Source organism: Oryzias latipes, chromosome 9 (genome assembly GCF_002234675.1).
Source record: "Oryzias latipes chromosome 9, ASM223467v1".
In the NCBI taxonomy this organism is placed as follows: domain Eukaryota; kingdom Metazoa; phylum Chordata; class Actinopteri; order Beloniformes; family Adrianichthyidae; genus Oryzias; species Oryzias latipes.
In genome coordinates this window covers 4,837,672-4,858,402 of record NC_019867.2, presented here as the reverse complement: position 1 = coordinate 4,858,402, position 20,731 = coordinate 4,837,672, and the positions used below count along the sequence as shown (strand labels likewise).

General features: G+C 40.5%; 1 protein-coding gene across 2 annotated transcripts; it reads left to right on the top strand.

Annotated features, from left to right (window-relative positions):
* The first annotated feature begins 1,343 nt into the window (after positions 1-1,343).
* On the top strand, positions 1,344-20,429 carry gldc (glycine decarboxylase). 2 transcript variants are annotated; one of them, XM_004072128.3, is made up of 25 exons: positions 1,344-1,777; positions 1,870-1,948; positions 4,856-4,991; positions 5,413-5,577; positions 5,692-5,769; positions 5,873-6,020; positions 6,203-6,399; positions 6,484-6,580; positions 6,664-6,769; positions 7,349-7,488; positions 7,607-7,687; positions 7,818-7,915; positions 10,014-10,098; positions 10,175-10,216; positions 10,384-10,526; positions 11,285-11,360; positions 13,463-13,588; positions 13,782-13,931; positions 16,854-16,966; positions 17,059-17,200; positions 17,395-17,506; positions 17,591-17,686; positions 18,473-18,645; positions 18,736-18,816; positions 19,600-20,429. In XM_004072128.3, exons 1-25 carry the CDS (start codon positions 1,487-1,489, stop codon positions 19,738-19,740), a joined length of 3,096 nt encoding a protein of 1,031 aa, XP_004072176.1. In that variant the 5' UTR covers positions 1,344-1,486; the 3' UTR covers positions 19,741-20,429. The 2 variants fall into 2 exon arrangements, with proteins under 2 accessions (XP_004072176.1, XP_020561376.1); XM_020705717.2 differs by lacking the exons at positions 1,344-1,777; positions 1,870-1,948 and adding an exon at positions 4,376-4,515.
* Positions 20,430-20,731: the final 302 nt, after the last annotated feature.

Below are 20,731 nucleotides of genomic sequence, written 5' to 3'. Positions count from 1 at the left end.
GTGAAAATGTTCACGTCTTTCCGAGAAAAGTCTTTAAAAAGTGTCTTTAGGGGTTTTTCATCCCACTTCGTGGATTTCACCTACCACAGGTTAATTACGGAATATATTCCTGATAAAGAAAGGAATACTGTCCATGACCTCCTACATGACCTCTGGGAACCACAGGTTTTTACTGTAAAATGACAGAATTGTTTTTACATAGTAAAATTCTTTTTATCAATTGACTTAATTGAGTCAGAAACTAGTTTAATTTCCAATGCAAGTTTATTTGTAGCACATTTCATGTACAAAGACAAATTAAAGTGCTTTATATAAAACAATAAAAGTATGACAATTTAAAAAAGTGAAAAAGAACTGAATTTAAACTAAGTTTAAAGTAAAAATGCAGATGTAAACGTTTACTTAAAACTATCCAAATGTAGCTGAGAACAGGTGGTCTTTAAACCAAACTGAGTGTTTCAGCTGATCTACGGTTTTCTGGAAGTCTAGATATGGAGCAGCTGAAGCAGCTTTTCCATTTTTGGACTGCAGATGGAAATTAGCCAGCTGCTAACATCTGGCATATCAACATTTGATTTTAAATCTTTATTAAAATGCAATCTCTGTTACGTAATTAAACATGTATTTAACAGACTGGATCCAGAGGAGCGGAGAGGTCTGACTGGAAGACACTAGATGAGGAGGGTAATCATATTTTTGGTGTTAAACTATTCAACGCATTGTAAACCAGCAGCAGAACTTTAAGACTCTTTTTTAAATAATAGTTTCAGGTTATTTTAAGTCCCACTTTAATCATCTTTTGACCTATTGTGAAAGTGTTTCTAGTTATTGTGAAAGTGTTTCTAATAATTTTAATTTTTCATGATTAATATGGTCTCTTAAGTAACTTTTTTAAAGCGCAGATACATTTTTGACATTATTTGGCAAAAATATTTAAGAAAAATCTTAAGTATAAATTATTTCAAATAAGTATTTAGTACTGACATTTCTATTTCGATAATATTCTTTTAAACTGAATTTATTCCTAATGAAGTTTGGAAGTAACTTGTCCTCGGCAGGTTCTGTCTGAATGGATGAGGATCCACGCGCATGCGTGTCACGTCCGTGGCGCTCAGACTTTATCAGACAGTCCATCTTCTTGTTGGTTAAAGTCCATGAAAGCATCGGACTTTCAACGTGGGCTGCTTTTCTGCTCCTTTTGGTCAATGGAAGCTGAGCACGTGAGGAAGTTCCACAGCTGTTTCACCGGGGCTCGTCACTACGTCACCGCCCGCTCCTGCGCCCTGATTGGTCCGCTCGCCTGCAGCCGTTATCGCCTATAAAACTCGGCAGCTTTGAAGGAGTTGGTTGTATCTCCTCCTCCTCCTTCCCCCCCACAACAGATCGGTATCGGGCTCGTTGAAGGGAGGAAAGGGGCTCGTGCTAGTTCCGGGGAGTTTTGTCCAAAAAAAAAAAAAAAAAAGACAAAAAAGTGAATAACTAAGAGATGCAGAAGTGCGCCAAGTCGTGGGGGGTCCTCCTGGCTAAATCGGTGAATCCCAGCGCGCCGCGTGGGCATCTGAGACACAAAAGCGGCGTGGTTTGGAAACTCCCGAGCGGGCTCCGCGGCGGGTCGGCGTCCCTGACAACCGCCGCCCGGGGGCTGAGGACGTCCGCAGCCGCCGCCTCCTCCAGGCGCATCGAGAGGATCCTACCCAGACACGATGACTTCGCAGAGCGGCACATCGGTCCAGGTGAGAGGGAGAAGAGGGACATGCTGGATGTCCTGGGACTCGAGGTAAGAAGAAGAACTAAGACTCCAAAGTGTCATCAACACGATGATCCCACCGCTTTTCGTTGCGGTCACTTTTATTTCATTGATGTTTGCAGTCAATCGATCAGCTGATCGAAAACACAGTTCCAGCTTCCATCCGCCTTCAGAGGAGTTTGAAGATGGATGATCCGATCTGTAAGTTTGAAAATGCAAGAGTGCATGTGTGCAGACACAATTCAATGATGTATACAATACAGATGAGGGAAAAAAGCTTTAAATCGGACTTAAAGCGGCTTTTCTGCGCGGTGGGGCGCATCCAACAGACGGGGAAGGAAGAAGCCGAGTGAGTGGCTGAAATGTAGGTTGCACCTCCATTGTCTCCGCGCTGCGCTCTCCCGGGTTAAGTCTTCCTTTGAACATATTAGGAGTTGTTTTCGCGAAACTCGGCGCGCAGCACCAATCTCCTGATGGGAAGGCGATGCTCATAGGACGGCAGCGGAGTGTAAAGTTGAGCCCTGCGCTCTGGTCCCAAGTCCAGTTTAATCTGGTTGCAGCGTTCTCATTACATCACAGCCGAGGGGGCTCCTAATAAGGTGGTCTGCATCAGATTGCTCTGAGTGAATCTTCCTGTTTTTGCAGCTTTTCTGGCCCTCTATCATGTCACATTCTGCACATTTTAGCTTTCCTGGAAAAGAAATGATAGAAATGCTCAATAAAAACCTTCCATTCTGGAACTTTTAAAGATGTGAATAATTAAGAAAAAATCATATATAAATGTATATGTATATAAAAAAAAGGTTGGGATGGAAATAAATAAAACCTGAGTTGCTGTGTGGTTTTAACATCATAATTTGTTTATCAGCAAACATTTGATCTGTTTATTTATTAACCAGAGCTCTCATTATCAACATATTGTTGAACTGCCTCATGTAGAAATGAAAAACGGATCAAATTGTGACACCAAGTGTTCGGTTCTTGCAACATAAAAGAGGAAATAATGAATAATATATATTTGATGAATGGATTTCTATTGCTTATTGTTAACTAATCAATATGGTCAATTATCGTAAATCTATTTATTTATGTATTCAGCACAAAACAGCTTTGCATAAAACAAAAGGAGATACCAGAGAATATTTAGGTTACAGCAGTTAAATGTGCAGAGAGGTAGAAGAAGCCAGAAAGGCTTCTGTTAAGACCACAGATAAACAAAGTACATCAAAAAATAATAAATGCAGGGGCGCAGCTACGGGGGTAAAGGGGGGGGGGGCAGCTGCCCCTCAGCAAATAGCTTTGCCCCACTGATTTTTAAGTCAAAATTACTATCATCGACAAAGATTAAGAAATCATCAATTCAATTTTCTTAAAACAACAGTATTATTTTTCAATGAAATAAAACCAATAAAAATGAAAACTATTAGAAATGCGTGTTCTTAATCTTTTCATTTGTAAATCCCTTCTGGTGTTTTGCCACCCTTCCAAAGTCTTCTGCCTCCACCCATCCAACCCCCTCCTATAAAATATTCTAGCTCCGCCTCTGTTTGAATGTTTGTCAATAGTCTTTTTTTTTTTTTTTTTGCTTAGTTTTGTAAATAGAGCGTTTGCATTGTATAGAAGATAATTATTTGATTTAGTGTCTTTGAATGAATGGATGTATTTTAAAACGTTTTATTTTTCTGTGTTTATGTGAATAATTGTTGCATGTTGTGCATAGAATATAGTAAGATATGAGGTTGGAATAATATGTGGTGTTGTGTTAGAATTTCTTTAACACACTCCTTTTTCATGCATTTTATCACTTTTCCTGTTTATCCTGATATCTAACTATTTTATTTTGTGTTTGAAAATGAAAGTTAATCATTAATTAATCAGCCAAAGAGTCATGACATCATCAGTTCTCATCAAAATGAGTAACAAATAAAGTTCATCCAAGATTCAAAATGTATAACGAATAATACAGCACACCTGAAAAAAATATTTTTTTTGTTAATGTTCTCTATTCATGTTTTAATATTTAAATGATAAGCTACTTTTTGTCTGTTTGTGAATAAATAAATAAAAACCGCAGATTTAATCAGAGCCCTCATTCTAATAAAATGCTGACTCAGCTGTTCCTCTTTTCTTTTTTTGGTCTCTTAAAAAAATGGTGTGACACTACAAACAGATAATAAGGAGATAAAAGTTTTTGGGGGCTTCCTTATCCATGTAAGTTTGAGCTGTGCTGGCGTCGGCCCCCTCCTCCAACTCTGTCAGCTTTGATAATGCAACAAGCCATGCTGAAGGAACAAACTGGAAGCTGTGCTGCTTTTTTTTTTTTTTTTTTTTTTTTTTGCTTGTTCAGCTTCGAAGGGCTTCGGCTCGCAAAGCCAGCTAGGGATTCTTTTAACAATAGAGCTCCTGGATGGCTGCAGATCTGCCTCTTTTTCTCCCTTTCTGTCTATCAGGATCATGGGAAAACAAATTTACCTCCATTTCCCAAAAAACTAAAAAGGTTTGCAGATTCACTGCAGTTGTGTTTAGTCCAAAGAAGCACTATCCACTTTTCTGAAAACAGGAGTAGTCGGGACTTTAGGTTCAGACGGGCGGCATTGTCCATTCCTCTGGGTTGCTAGGCAGCCAGGAAGGCCAGAGGAATCTTAGAGGCTGGTTTTGTGGTGACAGAGCTTCCCAGCAGCATAGAGGGTGTGGGGGTCAGGCCTGAACAACATCAGGGAAGAGGCGTTCAGAGAAAAAAGAGCGTAAATCAACTATTCAATAAAAAAGTGAGTTAAAATGGTTAAACCGCATTATTTTTCAAAAGGGAATGCCGAGATACCGAAACACGCTGCAAAGTTTGATGTTTAACGAAAGGCGACATAATTAGATTTTGAATGAATTTCTAATCGTATTTTCGCTGTCGCTGTCCCACACTGTGCCGTTTAAGAAATTCTGAAAAATCTCTTTCAATAACTTTTTGGGGTTTCACTTTAGGAATTTCGGTTCCAAAGTTATAAAACAGAAAGTACTTGACATTTTCTAAAGCGGTTAAACGTTTCCTCTTACCACTTGCAGCACAGAAGCATTTTTGGGGGGGATTTAAACCTTTGAAGTGTTATTTTCCAGGTGAAAACGAGGTCCTGGAAGCCCTGCAGAAGATTGCCTCAGAGAACAAAGTTTGGAGGTCTTACATCGGGATGGGTTACTACAACTGCTCGGTACCGCCGCCCGTCCAGAGGAATCTCCTGGAGAATGCAGGCTGGTGAGTCTCCACGGACATTATGAAGCCATTAGTGGAAAATACTTAAACACTAGACTAGATTTCATACTGGAAGCCGTTCTGTTGTAGTGTTATCTACCTTTCTGACTTGATTTTGCAAGATTTTTGTAAGAATGTACCATTTTTCTTCTTAAAGTCCCACTCCGATCGTGTTCGACTTATTTTAAAATCGTTCCCAATGGTCTTTTAATTATGATGATGCTGTTTTTAGCTAAACTAAAAAAAAAAAGTATTTTCTACATCACAAATAAGCTCTTTTTTTTAAACTGCATTTTTTTGTCTGCTCTTGATTCATATTGATTTAAAAAAGAGACTCCAAAATGCATTTTTGAGCTTCATTTTCTTAGTATATGTTCATAGTATATGTCTATCTGCTCAGACGATTCTCTGTCTTTGTTTTCAGGGTGACGCAATACACGCCGTACCAGCCTGAGGTCTCCCAGGGCCGCTTGGAGTCTCTCCTGAACTATCAGACCATGATCTGTGACATCACAGGGATGCCGGTGGCCAACGCCTCTCTGCTGGATGAGGGAACGGCTGCTGCTGAGGCCATGCAGCTCTGCCACAGGTACCTGACAACCCAAAGTCGCTCCACACGTGACAGGAAGTTTGACACGTCACAGATAAACTGTGCAAAAAAACACAGTAGATTTCCATTCATTTCTTTGTTTGTTTTTTTCAGACAGAACAAAAGACGGACGTTCTACATCGACCCACGTTGCCATCCCCAGACGATCGCCGTGGTGCAGACCAGAGCTAAGTATGAACGCCAAAACGCATGGTGCTGTTTGACCTGCAGGTGTGTCATAAAGCGCCTGCTTTAGAGTCAATTTCTGTAAATGAACATCGCTGCTGTCCTGCAGCTACATTGGCGTCAAGACGGTGCTAAAGCTGCCTCATGAGATGGACTTCAGCGGGAAGGATGTGAGCGGCGTGCTCTTTCAGTATCCAGACACCGACGGCAGGGTAGAGGACTTCACCGCTCTCGTAGACAGAGCACACAAGGGCGGGGTAAGAGGGTACAAAGAGCCGGGACAGGTTCCCCTTTAGGTCATATACTCACGAAAATAAAAGAAACAAAAAAAAAAAGAACAACAGTCGCAAATATCAGCTGGTTAATCGGCTCTTAAACCCAGAGCGAGTGAAAGAAAGGAGGCTGGACGCTTCAAGGGTTCCTTTTTGTGCTTGTCCAGGCCTTGGCCTGCTGCGCCACTGACCTGCTGGCCCTCTGTGTTCTGCGCCCTCCTGGAGAGTTTGGTGTTGACATCGCCTTGGGAAGCTCTCAGAGGTTTGGGGTTCCTCTCTGCTACGGTGGCCCTCACGCTGCCTTTTTCGCCGTTAGAGACAACCTGGTCCGGATGATGCCCGGCAGAATGGTTGGAGTCACCAGGTGGGAGAAAAAGATTAAAGTTTGGAGCAAAGACGGTCACTTAAAGTGTTTTTTTAAATAGAAAATGGTGCTGCAATGTTTCAGGGATGCAGCTGGGAAGGAGGTGTACCGACTCGCCCTGCAGACCAGAGAGCAGCACATCCGCAGAGACAAGGCCACCAGCAACATTTGCACGGCACAGGTGTCGGCAGAAGTTCAAAAAACAATTAAATCTCTTCTTTATTCCCCCCATAAAACCAAATATACCTTCCTTTTTCTTTGCAGGCTCTTCTGGCGAACATGGCTGCCATGTATGCACTGTACCACGGTCCACAGGGACTCAAACACATCGCCGAGAGGACACACAATGCTGCTCTCATTCTTGCTGAAGGCAATTTTTCCTTCTTCATACTCCAAACTGCCACTAAAGAACTTTAAATAACACATAATTACTGGGTGAAAAAATAGTAAAGTAGTCAAAGAAAAGAGTAAAATAATTAAAATCAGTTGAAGTTTTGACACAGTTACCTCTATAAAAGCAAATTTCTTTGAGCAAAGATGGTGTAGAATAGTGGTTAATGCACACAAAGCAAAAAAAAAGGTTGTAAAACCGTGTTGATAACGTTTCACCTTCTTAGCAGTGCAGAAAAAGGAGACACTATGACTCTATCAAAGGCTGATACAACAGTGAGTTTCAGCCACAAATGTAACCAACCCCTGATTGTGCAGCAGGTAAACAATCAAAGAGCAAAAGTCTTGGAACTCATGAGTTGTTAGTTAAGAGAAAATCAATGATCTTTAATGGAATAAAGTCCACACTTAAATTCAATATCTACAAAAAAAAGGGCACCTGGAAATAAAATAAAAAAAAGAAAAGAATTTCCATCTGAAGTATTTAATAAAGCCAAAAGATTTAAGCGAATTTCTGTATTCTGTAACTGTAAATTCAGAAGTTTTGTGTTTGTTCCAGGTCTGAAGAGAGCAGGCCACCGGCTGCACAGCGAAATCTTCTATGACACGTTGAAGATCCACTGTAGCGTCGCTGCCAAAGACATCTTGGAGAGAGCCACGCAGCGCCAAATAAACCTGCGGATCTACCAAGAAGGCGTGGTGAGTCTACGTCTGTTCGAATCCAAGCTACCTAGTTTGATCTTCGCAGAGTGACAGATTTCCACATTTTAAATTTGAGTCTGGAACCTTTTTGCTGTTCTTGTTTCTTTTCAAACAGCTGGGCGTCTCTCTGGATGAGACGGTGACAGAGAGAGACTTGGACGACCTGCTTTGGGTTTTTGGCTGTGAATCTTCAGCTGTACGTTGACGCTCACACTCAGCATTTATTTATTCTTTCTTAACGGCTGTTTGTCGTGTTCCAAAAAGGTTGTCTTTCTTTTATTCGCACGGCAGTAGCTAGATGCATGGGTTTATTTTGATATTTTCAGGAACTAATTGCGGAAAAGATGGGGGAGCGGGTGAAGGGGATCATGGGAAGTCCTTTCAAGAGGACAAGCAAGTTCCTCACACACCAGGTCTTCAACAGGTCGGTTCTCAGTTGATGAAAATAAACACCAGAATATTTATTTCTTTTCATTTTGTGGCAGTCAATTGTTTTTTCTTTTTCTTTTAAACGACTCCAAAAGCCCAATTATTGTTGATCTTTGTTATTTTTGCGGCATCCGGTGGCAAAGTAGCTGTATTTTTCTGCACCGCAGCAGCAGCTGAGCAAAGCCCATCTGCATTAAAAAAAAAGACAAACAAGAAGCCTTTTTCTCAGAGGAAAACTGACTAAGAGGCAAAGAAATGGTTTGATTTTTGTTTTTTAACTGGTGCACACTACAACGCGTTCATGCGGCCTTGGACTTTGGCCTCAAGAGTTGAGAGCTTTGTCCAATGTCTGCTCCGGGACTTGCAGACAAAGCAGGAACCTCTCCATGCATAACATGAGCACGAGCCTCGTCTAAACATAGATCATTCTGTTCACCATCCAACTCTGCAGCAAGGAGAGAATGGGAATCATTAAAGGCAGTTATTTGTTCATTAACAGCCAAGTGGATCATAAAAAACAAAAAGAAAACTGGCAACATGTTTTTTACTTGTTTTATTTTCAAAACAGGAGATTTCCCCCTTTAAAAAAAAAATCTGAGCTTTATGTGGTGCTCTAAATGCACCACACACTTCAAATTTATAAGCTTGGTTTGTTTTAGGAGACCTAAAGGTTCAGAGTGTGTCTTTGTTTCTAAAAGTGGATCATGCAATCTTTATTGGTGCCATAAAGTGAGTTTGCAAGTAAATTTCTATCAATACAGGCATGAAAAGGTCACTGATGTATAAAGGATTTACCTTTTTGAGAGATCAGGACTCTAAAGAGAATTCCTCATCTGACTCTGTTGCCATTAAAATGCCATGGACTGCAGAGCATCCCTGCCTGCTGTGAATCATCTTCCTGCAGGAACATCTCATTATTTCTAGTTCTTCTATGAGCTCCAGTGTTTTTATTTTTGTTTTTATTGTCAGTGTGTCAGTTACACAGTGCATATCTAAGTTGCCCAAATGATGCAAAAGGTTTAGCTGCTGGTCACACCAAATCTATTATGATTCCGAGACTTTTATCTGTTAACTTTTTAAAGACATTTTAGAACTGTAATGTAAAAAGAAAAAAAATTCTTGAGTGTTGCATATCTGTACAAATCAAAATCGTCCAAGTCTAATCAAATCTAATCAAAGCTTTACAAAAAAAAGTCATACAAACAAGTAAGCAAACCAAAATACACGGCCTCTAAACATGGCAAACAAATAAATAAAAAAACAAAAAAACAAAAAAAATTAAAGCCTCACCATTAACAAGAGTTTTTTTTTTTTCATGGGGGGGGGGTATATGCACCCTTTGCCTCAAATTGCAAGACATTTGGAAAATGTGCGACTTCGATTCCGTTTGTACATCACCCTTCATCTCAACAAATATACCAAATAAGGCATGCTTTATAACTTAGATTTATACCTAACAATCTTTTTTTTTACTAACTTAAAATAAAGTGATAAAATATGATAAAATAGTTTTATCCTCGACGGGGGGGAAACTAGAGTACATTGGCCACATTTAATAATCTCCAAACTTCACATTTTGTTAATAAAAATGTGGAGAAAAACCTAAACAAAAATAAATCCCTTTAAGACATTTACAAATTTTAATAAAAAATATATGAGCTCCAAATATAAGATCTATGAGAAAGACTAAACCTGCCAGTAAAAAGGTGTCTAATTAGAAACTGTCAATATAAACTGGTTACTGATGAAATCTTCAAATGGATGCTTTGGAAAATTTGTACACAAGTCAAAGTAAAAGCTAAAATAATTTAGTGCACTGCAAAAACTGAACCTTAAGAAAGTAAAACGACTTTTGTTTCTAGAAAAAATGTCTTATTTTCTTCCTAAAATATGTTTTTTTAAATAGCAAAATAGTCTTAGTTTCAGTGACATTTTCTCTTAAAATACTATTTCTTGGTAAGACTTACCTTACTTCTTACCTTATTGGCAGATTTCTTTGCTTATAAAAAAGTCTGCCAATGGGGTAAGAACTTTTGACTGATTTCTGAAGTGTTGTTTTTCATTCAATCATGCATCTCTTTTGGTTTCATCAGTTACCACTCTGAGACCAACATTGTTCGCTACATGAAGCGTCTGGAAAACAAGGACATCTCTCTGGTACACAGCATGATCCCGCTGGTTAGTCCTCCCTGAATCCAGAGTCCGAGTGAAATCCTGATAAAACGAGGTCTGAAAGTGTTGCTTTCTCCTTCAGGGCTCCTGCACCATGAAGCTCAACAGTTCATCTGAACTCATGGTAGGTCTGCTTTTTGTTTTGACCCACTGCCGTTCTTTCAAACCATCTCCACGATGACACTGGCATTCCCTCACAGCATTTAGGGAACCATCGTCCCTTAATAAATTACATAAGTTTTGATCCAGTGTGTGTTTCACCTTCTCATTGCTTTTGCACTTCCCTGTCAGCCCATCACCTGGAAGGAGTTTGGTAACATCCACCCATTCGTGCCTCTGGATCAGGCGGAGGGATACCAGAAGCTCTTCAGACAGCTGGAAAAGGACCTCTGTGAGGTGACGGGCTACGACAAGATCTCCTTCCAGCCGAACAGGTGAGCCTGCAAATAGTTTTATTCACCTGCTTTAACATTTAGACACTGAGGATGGTTTTTTTTAAGATGTCAAGTTATGATTCATTGATTAAAATCTAGAAATAAGGACTTAACAGCCTTCAAGCTTCTGGTTGGTGTTTTATCCCACCGTTTTATCCTAAACAAAACACTTCTAGAAATGAATGAGCGGCATTTACAGAAGAAAATGCAGGGTTAAATGCTATATTGAATGAAAATGAAACTAAAAGGGTAATAATAATTGGCAAAAAATAAATAAGTAAATGGTCAAAGTTGACCGTAAATAAAGTGAAAACAGCACAATAACATAAAAGCGAACCAGCGAGCTTCTGCACCAAGGATTCCCCGTGTATTTCTAAAGGGGAAAAATCCTGGAATATCTTGAAAAATTCAAGGATTTGAAAGACCAAAAGTCATAGCTGGAAAGAGCTGAAGATTTTAATAGTTGAATGGTTAAAATAGCTGAAAGATTGTAGATGAAGAAGATACTATAATAAAGAAGGAGAAACAGGAAAACAATGGGTTGAATGCCATACAGCAACTAATTGTTCAGCAGTTAAATATCAGAGGCACCAACATTTTCTCTGATAAAGCACACGCCCACCTCCTTATCAAGAGAGTTACCGTTCACCTTCATGTGCTTTGCTCTCCTCTGTCGGTCAGCGGGCTGCTCTTTGGACCCTCCTGTGGCTGAAGGATGTGTGAGATGTGTAACTGCAGCGTTTTGCCTTGTTTTTCAGCGGCGCTCAGGGAGAATATGCTGGCTTGGCTGCCATAAAGGCTTACCTTAACTCAAAGGGGGAAAGCTCCAGAAGTGTAAGTGTCTGCATTGAGAGAGCACAAGTGGAAAATTCACTAAAAACTATGTGTGAACGTTGATCAAAAAGCAATAAAATGCTCTAAAATAAACTTAGCGATGTTGACAACTTGAAATCCCAACATTTTTATCCTGATGGAAACGTTTCTTCTTTCCCACTCATATACATTTTCTTAAAACAGCAGCAGTTTCAGGAAAACAATACAGTTTGGTAATGTTATGCATGAGCAATAATTAACAAAATCTTCTGTTTGTTTTGAAACATCTTTTGAGCTATTTTTAAACCGTTTCCAGTTTTGTTGCTTTTTAAACTATTTATTACGTTGTTTTTAGCCAAAAATCCAGAAACCATTGTCGTTTTTTAGGACATAGTTTCTGCTGAGCAGCAGTAGTTCTTTAGAAATTGGCCTCTGAGTTGTAGGTGGGATTGTTGCCAACCCCGCCCCCCTTCCCCTCGTTAGAGCTCAGAGCAGGGAGCTTGTGGCCCCGCCCAGCGCATTTTCCATTTCACAAATGGATTCTTTTTCATATTTTTTCTGCACCTTATCAATAATTTCATTTCATTGAAGTCGTGTGTTATGTGTTCTTGGGTACTTGGTATTTGTGTAGCATCTGCTGTTAGTAATGACTAATGGCCTTGTCACACAGTCACTACCTACATTTTGCATAGTTTCCACATGTGACATTTCTGTCTTCTGTTATCCATGCGTGATATACATACATAATTCACGTGTTTCCTGCATTCGCCAGAGGTTTATGTTCGCAGATGTCCGTCGAGAGTTTCAGCCGACATCAGTTTCAGTCTTTGGTTGGTTGAGAATTACGCTGCTGATGCATATTTTATGTGATTTATACACAATTATTAGGTAAATCCTAAGCAATTGTGGCTGATTCTTGCAAGATTCACACACAAATTTGTGTCTTTCCACGACCGTTACACATACGTCTGATGGACTTTTCACGCACGTACCATCGATGTAAAACTTTTAGATCGTGATTACGGCGCACCGTTAACGTTCAAACGACGTAATTTATGCAAAAATCACTAATATAAGCGCAATTATCACACATGGTTCATGTTCTGCGTATATTTACGTTGGTCATGCATGGTTTATTAGTATTTTTTCTGTAGTTTTAGCAATGTTTATTAGTGGTACATCTGTGAACATTTCACATTCCCACACATGACCAATTTTCACTGATCTGCTTTCAAATGAAACGGCCAGTCAGCCGTTTGCAGACCTGCATGTTACCGGCTGTTTCTTTGCTTCTGCTGACTCACCCATCCCCACAGAGAGGGCCCGGTGGAGGGCATTAGTGTGCGAGCCAAGCGAAGCAGCCCCCGTCACAGTCAAATCCTGACAGTTTACTGCTGGCTGCTAACGGGTCACCTCGACATCAAAGATTAACATGATTGTTGGACACCGCTGTGCAGGAGAAAAGCAGATAACAAACTCCGCCAGATTAAAGAATGGCTGACTAGAACTTTTTTTTTTCTCTCCCACTGCGTTTGGCCTTTGTTTTTAATAACTTGCCCTCAAGAACATCCCAGATAGTGGGGCTGATCTCTGGTAGAAGTCAAGGTCCAAACCATAACCGAGCAAACAATGGAGCTGAAAGCCAACGACTTGCTTTTCAAAATTCCATATTTGGATATTTTAAGATGGTTTCGGTCAAAGCGAGCCAACCCACAAGGCAGGTGTCCCACTTTTCTTGTGTGACTGAGTTGCAAAATGTCAAAGGTGTCATCCTAATATGGGATAAAATCAATGGACGGCCTGCAGGCATGTCACACTTCAGTGATTGCCACACTTAGAGCAAAACCTCACATGTCTGCTTTTCTGTTCAAACTGAATGAATTTGGGTTTAAACTTTAAATAAAAAACACTTTTATTGAGTTTTTTAACTGAAAGAAAGTTCATCCATACTTTGTCAACGTATATTGTTTATCCCAAACCGTTGTTATCTCAGTAGATTTTCTTGCAAACGTTTCGTCACGACCTTCTGATCGATGCTCCCTGAACGCAAAACTTCATGTTATCATTTCCAAAGTCATGATCAAGTCTGTCCTTCAGTCTTTAAGGTTTACTTCTCGTTGCAGGTCTGTCTGATCCCCAAGTCGGCCCACGGCACCAACCCAGCAAGCGCTCAGATGGCGGGCATGAAGGTTCAGGTGGTGGAGGTGGACAAAGACGGCAACATCGATCTGGTTCACCTGAAGGCTCTGGTAAGCAGCTGGATAAAGATTTCTACCTTGATGCATGAAAACCATAAACAAATGTGACCATTTGGGTGCAGGACTTAAGTGCTTCTATAAAATTCATCAACAGAGACCTTCAACACGAGAATAATTATTCAAAATAAAGGGTAAATGTGAGTTCCAGACATTCACAGATGATTTCTCTTATTTTTTCTTAAAGGTGGAAAAGCATAAAGCGAGCCTTGCAGCCATGATGATCACCTACCCCTCTACTTTTGGCGTCTTCGAGGAGAACATTGGAGACGTCTGCGAACTCATTCATCAAAACGGCGGCCAGGTGTATCTGGATGGTGCCAACATGAACGCCCAGGTGAGGGAAGATTTACACTGAGGTCAAATGGGAGGAATAGATGTTAATAGAAGGACTTGACCACCGTAAGGAAGGGATAATAACACGACGAGGTGTTCACGATCAGAAATTGATGGACGATGCAGAGTGTGAACTGAGCATTTTTGGGCTTATACCATGATCAGTAACAAAAGAAATACAAATTAAATCAATTATTGGGACTTTAATCTTGTTATTCTTAATGTTTAAATTGATTTTTTCAGAAGAAGAAAACTATTTGGTGTGCAATTTGATATGTTGTCATTGTTAGAAATGAGAATTTCTGGGTAATTTTTCATGGAAATACACAAAAACTTTTTTCCACTCATAGTTAGTGGTTGGGTGAAGCCATTTTCTGTAAAAAACAAAATAAAACTGTTTTTAAATTCTAATGACAACAGAAACTTCCCAAATGACAGTGTTCTAAAAGTTTAGACACCCTGATGACTGATCCTAAAGGATCTGAACGACAGCGAAAGGTAACCATCCTCACCTGTGACTCCTTTGCCTGTAATCAATGTGTGTGCACTTAAGCAGTGGTCCCCAACCACCGGGCCGCGGACCGGTACCGGGCTGCGGGACACTTGGCACCGGGACGCACAGAAAGAAAAAATAATTTCCATTTTATTGTTTTCTTCGAAAAAAATGTTTTATTTTGAAAAGTGACCGGATTCTCTCTGTTACATCCGTAACACTTAACGCACGTCAAAGTCGCTACACCAAACATCACGTGATACACACCTTGTGTTGCACCTCAACCCCGCACCCCCACCACCCCCACCGGTCCGCGGTAATCGTGCCTTGCGTTGTACCGGTCCGCGGTGACAAAAAGGTTGGGGACCACTGCACTTAAGGACTTGGAGTTTCTGTACTCCCAACAGACCTTTGCATCTTTCATTTGCTGCTGCACTGACATTTCTGGGTCCCGGGTCATGGATACAGCTAGGGATGGGAATAGAAGCCCCATGAAGCTTTCACGGGGTTCGTGTAATTGTGCCGGAAAAGTGAACCAACCATTCAGGGCTTTGAAACCACACAGAACAGCGGCATCTTGTTGCGGACTGGACGTATATCATATGCCTAAACTAAGCTTCTTGTAACACTTCAATGTGGAAACCATAATGAAAAAACGTAAAACAAAACAAGGTTGTTAATGATGATAAAAAACAAAAAAAACAAAGTAAAACACCACAACAAGTTATGTTTTCTGTTAGAAGTGCTTGACACAGCAAAACACACATCACATGAAAATAAACGTAAAACAAATTAAAAAAAAATTGTTAAACACTGGTCTTGAACCCGCGATTATTCCACTGAGCTTGTCTCTACTACTACACAATCACACCTCGCTATTATATATTGATAGAAGTATTTTCCTTATAAATAACGTTCATGGTGAATTCTCTTAGTTGGAGAAACCGAGTTGAAACGATCCTGAGCCACAGTACGTTTTTTATCAGGAGCCATGGTAAAGTCCAATGAACTGACACTGATTCCAATTAAGAGGAAACAATAGAAATGGTCGGGAAACCTTCGGGATTCATGTGTATTTATAGAGAATAGCGCGCCCAACTGTTCGAGCAAAAGTAACATCTGGACCGTGGTTCAACCAAACGAAGCATTTGGCGCTTCATACGTCATCAACCACGTGATCTGTGCTAGTCGACACACGCCCCAAAAGACTGTGCCGAACCACTCTGTTTCATGAAGGTGAAACAAGCGCCAGAGCGTCAGTGTCAAACGGACCATCCCTAGATACACCTAAAGAGCTGTCAAAAGAACTATGGGAAAAGGTAACTGAAGTGTACAAAACAGGAAAGGGATACAAGAAGACGTCCCAGGATCTGAGAATGCCAGGCTGCAGTGTTCCAACTTTGATCAAGAAGTGGAAAGTTAGGGGTTCTGTTGAAAATTAACCACCGTCACAAACATTTCTGCCAGAAAAAGGCGTTAGGGATGCAAAGAAAAACCAACAAACAACTTCTGCTCTGATCCAGGACTCTCTGAAAAACGGAGGTGTGGATGTTTTGGAGAAGTACAATAAGGAGGCACCTGGGGGGAAAAAAGGGCCTTTTTTGTGCAAATGCCACAAAGAAGCTCACTTAGGAAACGGCACAGAAACAAGCCTCCAAACTTCTGGACCAAAGTCATTTGGAGTGACGAGACCAAGATTGATCGTTTTGGCCACGACCAAAAACCTCAAAGCCTGTGGTGAAAATACTACTACGGTATTCCTACCGCGAAAACATGGAGGGGGATCGCTCATGGTTTGGGGAGACGTGAGCTAAAAAAGCACAAGTAACTGAAGGCAAATGGAATGAAGCACATTATCAGAAGAGACTGGTGGTAAAGTTGCACTCTTTAGCTCGGAGGCTGTGCATGCAACACCGATCCACAACACAAATCCACCCTTTCATTGGTTCCACCAGAATAAGGCGATGGTTCTAGAGTGGCCGTCTAAATCTCCCGACCTCAAACGAGCAGTTCAAGCAAGAATTTAAAGGAACTTGAAGGTTTCTGCCAAGAACAATGGGCTTCTTTACAATTAGAGAAAATAGAGAAGCTCATCCACAACAAACACAAGAAACATTAAGCTGTTATTGATGCAAAAGGAGGCAATGCAAGGTATTAAGTACTGCGGTATGTAAACGTTTGAACCGGGTCATTTGGGAAGTTTCTGTAGTCATTAGGATTTAAAAAGAAATTTTTTTTTTAATACAATAAATGTTTTCTATGAGTAGACAATACGTTTTTGTGTTATCATTCATATTCTCTAAAACATAAGCTGCAATTCATAGTTTCTACAAACTTCTGAGCACAACTGTGCCTGTGAAAACATCAAAGACTAACCCAGTATGGCACTATCTGACAACGCTGTTAAGCATCACTGTTGTCTGCGCTCAGGTGGGTTTGTGTCGCCCTGGAGACTACGGCTCGGACGTGTCTCACCTGAACCTGCACAAAACCTTCTGCATCCCTCACGGTGGAGGAGGACCTGGCATGGGCCCCATTGGCGTGTAAGTCACTCTGTTCGACTTGGGTCTCTGAATGTCAGTTTAATGATCGTCATTGTTAACTGTCGTTGAAAGTTGATGTTGTCGCCCATCAGGAAGGCTCACCTCGCCCCCTTCCTGCCCAGCCACCCTGTCGTTGCCATGCAGTCGGTCAACAGCAGCAGGTCGTTGGGCACCATCAGCGCCGCGCCCTGGGGCTCCAGCGCCATTCTGCCCATCTCGTGGACATACATCAAGGTCAGCGTTATCCTTTGATTGAAGGAAAGAGAGGTTAAAATCTTGAAGATGGCAGAACATGGACGTGTGGGGAACCAGCAGCAGAAGCCTTAACTTGTGAATCGTTTTAACGATTTTTCCTTTTTTAAAAAGCAATCGAATTTTAACAGAAGACTGACATAGCATTATTTCTCTGCTTCCTATGTTGCACTTAGATGATGGGATCCAGGGGACTGACACATGCAACCGAAGTGGCCATCCTCAATGCCAACTACATGGCCAAGAGGCTGGAAGGCCACTATAAAGTCCTCTTCAGAGGCAGGAAAGGTACGGTTCAGTTTCTACACGGAAAGGTCCGCCTGCAGGAGAATTCCTTCCTCTGAGAAGCTGATCGGTTTGTTTTCTGAGCAGGTTTCGTTGCTCATGAATTCATTCTGGACGTGAGGCCGTTCAAGAAGACGGCCAACATAGAGGCTGTTGATGTGGCCAAGAGGCTGCAGGATTATGGTAAGAGGCTCAAAAACCAACAGTGTTTGGAATCAAGCTGGAAAACTGTGGATCTGTCTGAATAAAATAAGTGTTAAAATTATTATGGGATGGCCACAGGACCTACGCTTTGGTGGCCATTTTTTACAAAATGTGAAATTTGAGTTTCACATTTTCTCACAATATGGAACAGTAAAAACAACCATAACTCAAGTTTTGTTGACCTTTGACCTAGGGAAGAACCCACTATTTTGAATTTAAAGAAAGTCCCAGCAACAAATTTCTAGATTTTTGATCTATTGCCTCCTAACTCTTCGAGCAGCATTGAGGAGCTACTTAGGAAAAAAATTAGACGTTGTAGATCATGAACGACGTTAGCGGGCAAACTTGAAAAGTGGCGTTCCCTTGTCCCATTTTATTGCAATATTGTGAAAATGTAATGCAAGAATTTCTGGCTCAAGCAGAAGGAAAAGATATGAGACAGGATAAGAATATATCATGAATGTGGGTGTGGTTAACAAAACCTCAGTCTCCAAGGAAATCCAAAAGTTTACTTTTGCTGATTCTTCTAAAAATTACATAAACCTGTTCGTCACCCCCAGGCGACCAAAAAAGGAAATGGTTGCTATGGAGATAAAACCAAAAGAAAAGCTGCCATTTTGAAATAAATTTATCAGGTGGGGGGTAAAATCTATTTTCCCAAATGTATGGATAAGTATCCAAGCAAATTTCAGGGAAATACATTTTTACTGAGATTTATTTGAAAAAAAAAAAAAAAACTTGATTTCAAACTAAATGCTTGTTTAGGTTTCCACGCACCCACCATGTCATGGCCGGTGGCTGGCACACTCATGATCGAGCCCACAGAGTCGGAGGACAAAGCCGAGATGGACCGTTTTTGTGACGCTCTGCTCGGGATCCGGCAGGAAATCGCAGAGATCGAGGAGGGGAGGATGGACTCTCGTATCAACCCGCTGAAGGTGAGGGGCTCCACGCACTTTTCGCGTTTCATTTTCATTTAGGAGAAATCCAGAAGAGCTCACGTCTGCGTCTCTGTGTTCTACATGCAGATGGCTCCTCACTCTCTAGCATGCATCTCCTCCTCGAACTGGGACAGACCCTACTCCAGGGAGTACGCCGCCTTCCCCTTGGTCAGTGGCTTCATGCATGCAAAACGAAGTAGACCTACATGTTATTGGTGCCTTGCCCAACTACACCCCTGCGTATATAATAGTTGAGGATAAAACCAACAAACTCCGATTGTTTTTTTGGCTTCTCCAGAAAACTCAAAACTGTTCTGCTTCAAAACCTTTGACTTTACTGCCCTCTGGTGGCAAAAAGGAAAAATGCCATCTGTGGTCCTTTCTCCAACTTTTCCTACAGGATACATTTATTTATTTACTAAAAACACAAATTTCTAGAAATAAATGTTTGGTAATAGAACCATTTTTAAAAATTTATTCCATGTAGTTAATAGCTCATTTAGCACCACAGGTAGTGTTTAAACTTAATACTGAACTCCTTGTTCTCCAGAAACCTCAAAGCTGCTCTGATTGAAAACCTTTGACTTTACTGCCCTCTGGTGGCATAAAGGGGAAATATCTTCTGTGTTCCATTTCCAACTTTTCCTAAATGTAATGTACTTTTTTTTTTTTTTACATTTTCCTATTGGAAAAAACTACTTAAAAAAATCTTATTTAAACATTCAATAATTCATTTTTATAGAACTATTTAAAATATTTATTTAATATATTTAATAGCTCAGTTAGCACCACAAGCAATGTTTAAACTGAACTCCTCTTTGTTGCCAAATACAGAAAAGCTTATTTATATATAATGTGAAATGCAAATAAAACATAAAAATGTTACCACCAATGGTCAAATTAACTCATTTTAATAGATTATATTATAACAGTTTTTTTTCTTTCTTACAGCCCTTTATCAGGCCTGAAACCAAGTTCTGGCCAACCATCTCAAGGATCGACGACATCTACGGCGACCAGCACCTGGTGTGCACCTGCCCGCCTATGGAGGCCTACGAGTCTCCATATGAGGAGAAGATAGCCTCCTCGTAAAAACCCTCTCCAGCTTTGTCCCTGTGTCCAGCCTTCATGCAAAACACCACAGCCTCACAGGCGACGTGAGCTCAATGTAAACATGAGAACCGCACTGCTGGAGGAAGACTTTCCATTCCCGGTGGAGTGACATTTGTATTCTTGGGTAGTTAAGGTAAAAACAGGATGTAGATTTTTTTCCCCCCATAGTATGTTTGAGGTTTTAGCACCACATGAAATATGGTTGACTGTCTCACAGTCCTGCAGGGTTGCATAAATGCATGCATGGAGGCGTCAAAGACGTGCAGAAAAGCCGTGAGCACGCACAAATGGAACACTGAGGATTTGTCTGTCACAGCGTGAGGGGTGGACAGTGGGACAAGGCTCTGTCAAACTGTTTCAAAGGACCAAAAGATGCAGTTTTCCCATTTTCCACAGCATTTCTGATTGGTTATTCTTTCAGTTCACAAACAGCCTCTGCGCCTCTGTCTTTTTATTCCTGTAAAATAGCTGCCTTGACTTTCCTTTTCCTGCAAATTTGTGACAAATCTAGGCGTTAAAGCAGGTAGTCTTTTTGTCCATGTCTCCTGTATGAAACTGTGGTAATGCTTTGTGACAAATGTCAGGAGGATAGATAATGTTCTAAATTAATTTTCTAACCTGAAATAGCCTTTTTGTCTGTTAAAGTGTATTAAAAATTCTTGTCCTAACGTGTGTTTTTCTTTTCTTTTGAATATACAGTGGTGGAAAATTTTTTAGGAACCCCTCAGTTAAAGAAAGAAAGTCCAAAATGCTCACTGAAATGACTTGAAACGATCAAAATAAAAATAAATTAAAATTCATTGAAAATTAAATAATCAAAATCAGCCATTACTTTTGAGTTGTTAAAAATAAAAGGCATTTAATAGTTTTCTGGACTGAAAATTCTGAAAAATTGTACACTTCTAGTAAATGACCACCAATTATGGATTCAAAAAAACATTTTTTTAAATAACTTACTTCAAAATCTAAT

Bases quoted from the DNA above. Each gene is read 5' to 3' on its own strand.
- gldc (XM_004072128.3), top strand. From the start codon at position 1,487: ATGCAGAAGTGCGCCAAGTCGTGGGGGGTCCTCCTGGCTAAATCGGTG. The intron at 5,770-5,872 runs GTATGAACGCCA...GCTGTCCTGCAG, and splicing joins GTGGTGCAGACCAGAGCTAA to CTACATTGGCGTCAAGACGG. The intron at 10,527-11,284 runs GTGAGCCTGCAA...CTTGTTTTTCAG, and splicing joins ATCTCCTTCCAGCCGAACAG to CGGCGCTCAGGGAGAATATG.